This window comes from Pygoscelis adeliae, unplaced genomic scaffold, assembly GCF_000699105.1.
Source record: "Pygoscelis adeliae isolate BGI_AS28 unplaced genomic scaffold, ASM69910v1 Scaffold682, whole genome shotgun sequence".
NCBI classification, from domain to species: domain Eukaryota; kingdom Metazoa; phylum Chordata; class Aves; order Sphenisciformes; family Spheniscidae; genus Pygoscelis; species Pygoscelis adeliae.
The window spans coordinates 28,900-29,952 of NW_008824298.1; the positions used below are offsets into that span (position 1 = coordinate 28,900).

At 48.9% G+C, this 1,053-nt stretch overlaps 1 protein-coding gene across 1 annotated transcript in view; it reads right to left on the reverse strand.

The window, feature by feature from the left end:
* ZC3H18 (zinc finger CCCH-type containing 18) overlaps window positions 1–1,053 on the reverse strand; it is a gene marked incomplete at its 5' end in the record, with an annotated part of 41,681 nt that overhangs the window by 27,308 nt on the left and 13,320 nt on the right. The window contains 1 exon segment of the mRNA XM_009318872.1: window positions 809–1,047. Coding sequence (XP_009317147.1) covers window positions 809–1,047 — 239 coding nt within the window.

Genomic DNA, 1,053 nt, shown 5'->3' on the forward strand with positions numbered 1-1,053 from the left:
CTTTTCTCCGATTCTGAACCGAAAGATGTTGCGACATTAGAAATTCCCATAAGGCAAGTTCTATATTCAGCTGTGATATTTATACAGTGCTTTACAAATATGCCTAATACACAGTACGCTGGTAAACCACGGTACTTAAATAATTGACAGAGAAACAAAATAGGATTCGCTTTTGAAATTCCTAGACTTTTAGTCTGTCTGGTTCAATTTTCTCTTTCACACAGGTCAGAACCAGGACTTTCAGAAAAAATGGGCAGAGGCAAAAAACCTGACTCCATGCTGCAATTCCACCGTAACACCCAGCAGAGACTCATTTCAAGGCATACAATGCCTTTACCTTTTCTAGCCTCTTTTAGGAGTTTTACTTAATAAATCTCCAGCTGCTTTTGCTATCCACAAACTCCCAAACCAGCCCTGGTTCTTGCCAAAGGACATTTGTCAAGGCCTCAAAGGGAGTCGCCACCATCTGCAGGACTCCCTCAGCACTGGGGACTCAGCCAACCTCCCAAGACGTACTCTAGCCTCAAGGGAACAGGGACACGCCGAACATCTCCATACCTACAGGACAGATGCTCTCCTCCTTTCAGAGTCAGGTTAGGCACACCCAGTTCTTACTGATGTTTTAGCTCCACTTAGTGGCCAGCAAGGCTCATTTAAAGCGTTGCCTTCCTCTTGAAACTACCGCTTTACTCAAGAGTTGCGGACAACAGGGATCTTCTGCACTGTGATCGGCATGAGCCTGGTTCGTGATCCACAGCTAAAACAACGTCAACTAAAATAGCAAGTCTGAATTCCAGCAGACACTTACCTTGGTAGCAGTGGGGACCGGGGCTTTGGTTTTTCTTTCTCCTTCTCACGGTCCCTGTCCCTGTCCCGGTCTCGGTCCCTGTCCCGGTCCCTGTGCTGCCTGTCTTTTTCATCTCTCTTCACTCGCTCCCTCTCACGTTCCCACTCTTCTTTCCGCCGCTGGCGCTCCTTGTCACGCTCCCGTTCCCTTTCTCGTTCTCGCTCCCGCTGGCGCCGCTCTCGCTCCCGTTCTCGCTCCCTCTCGCG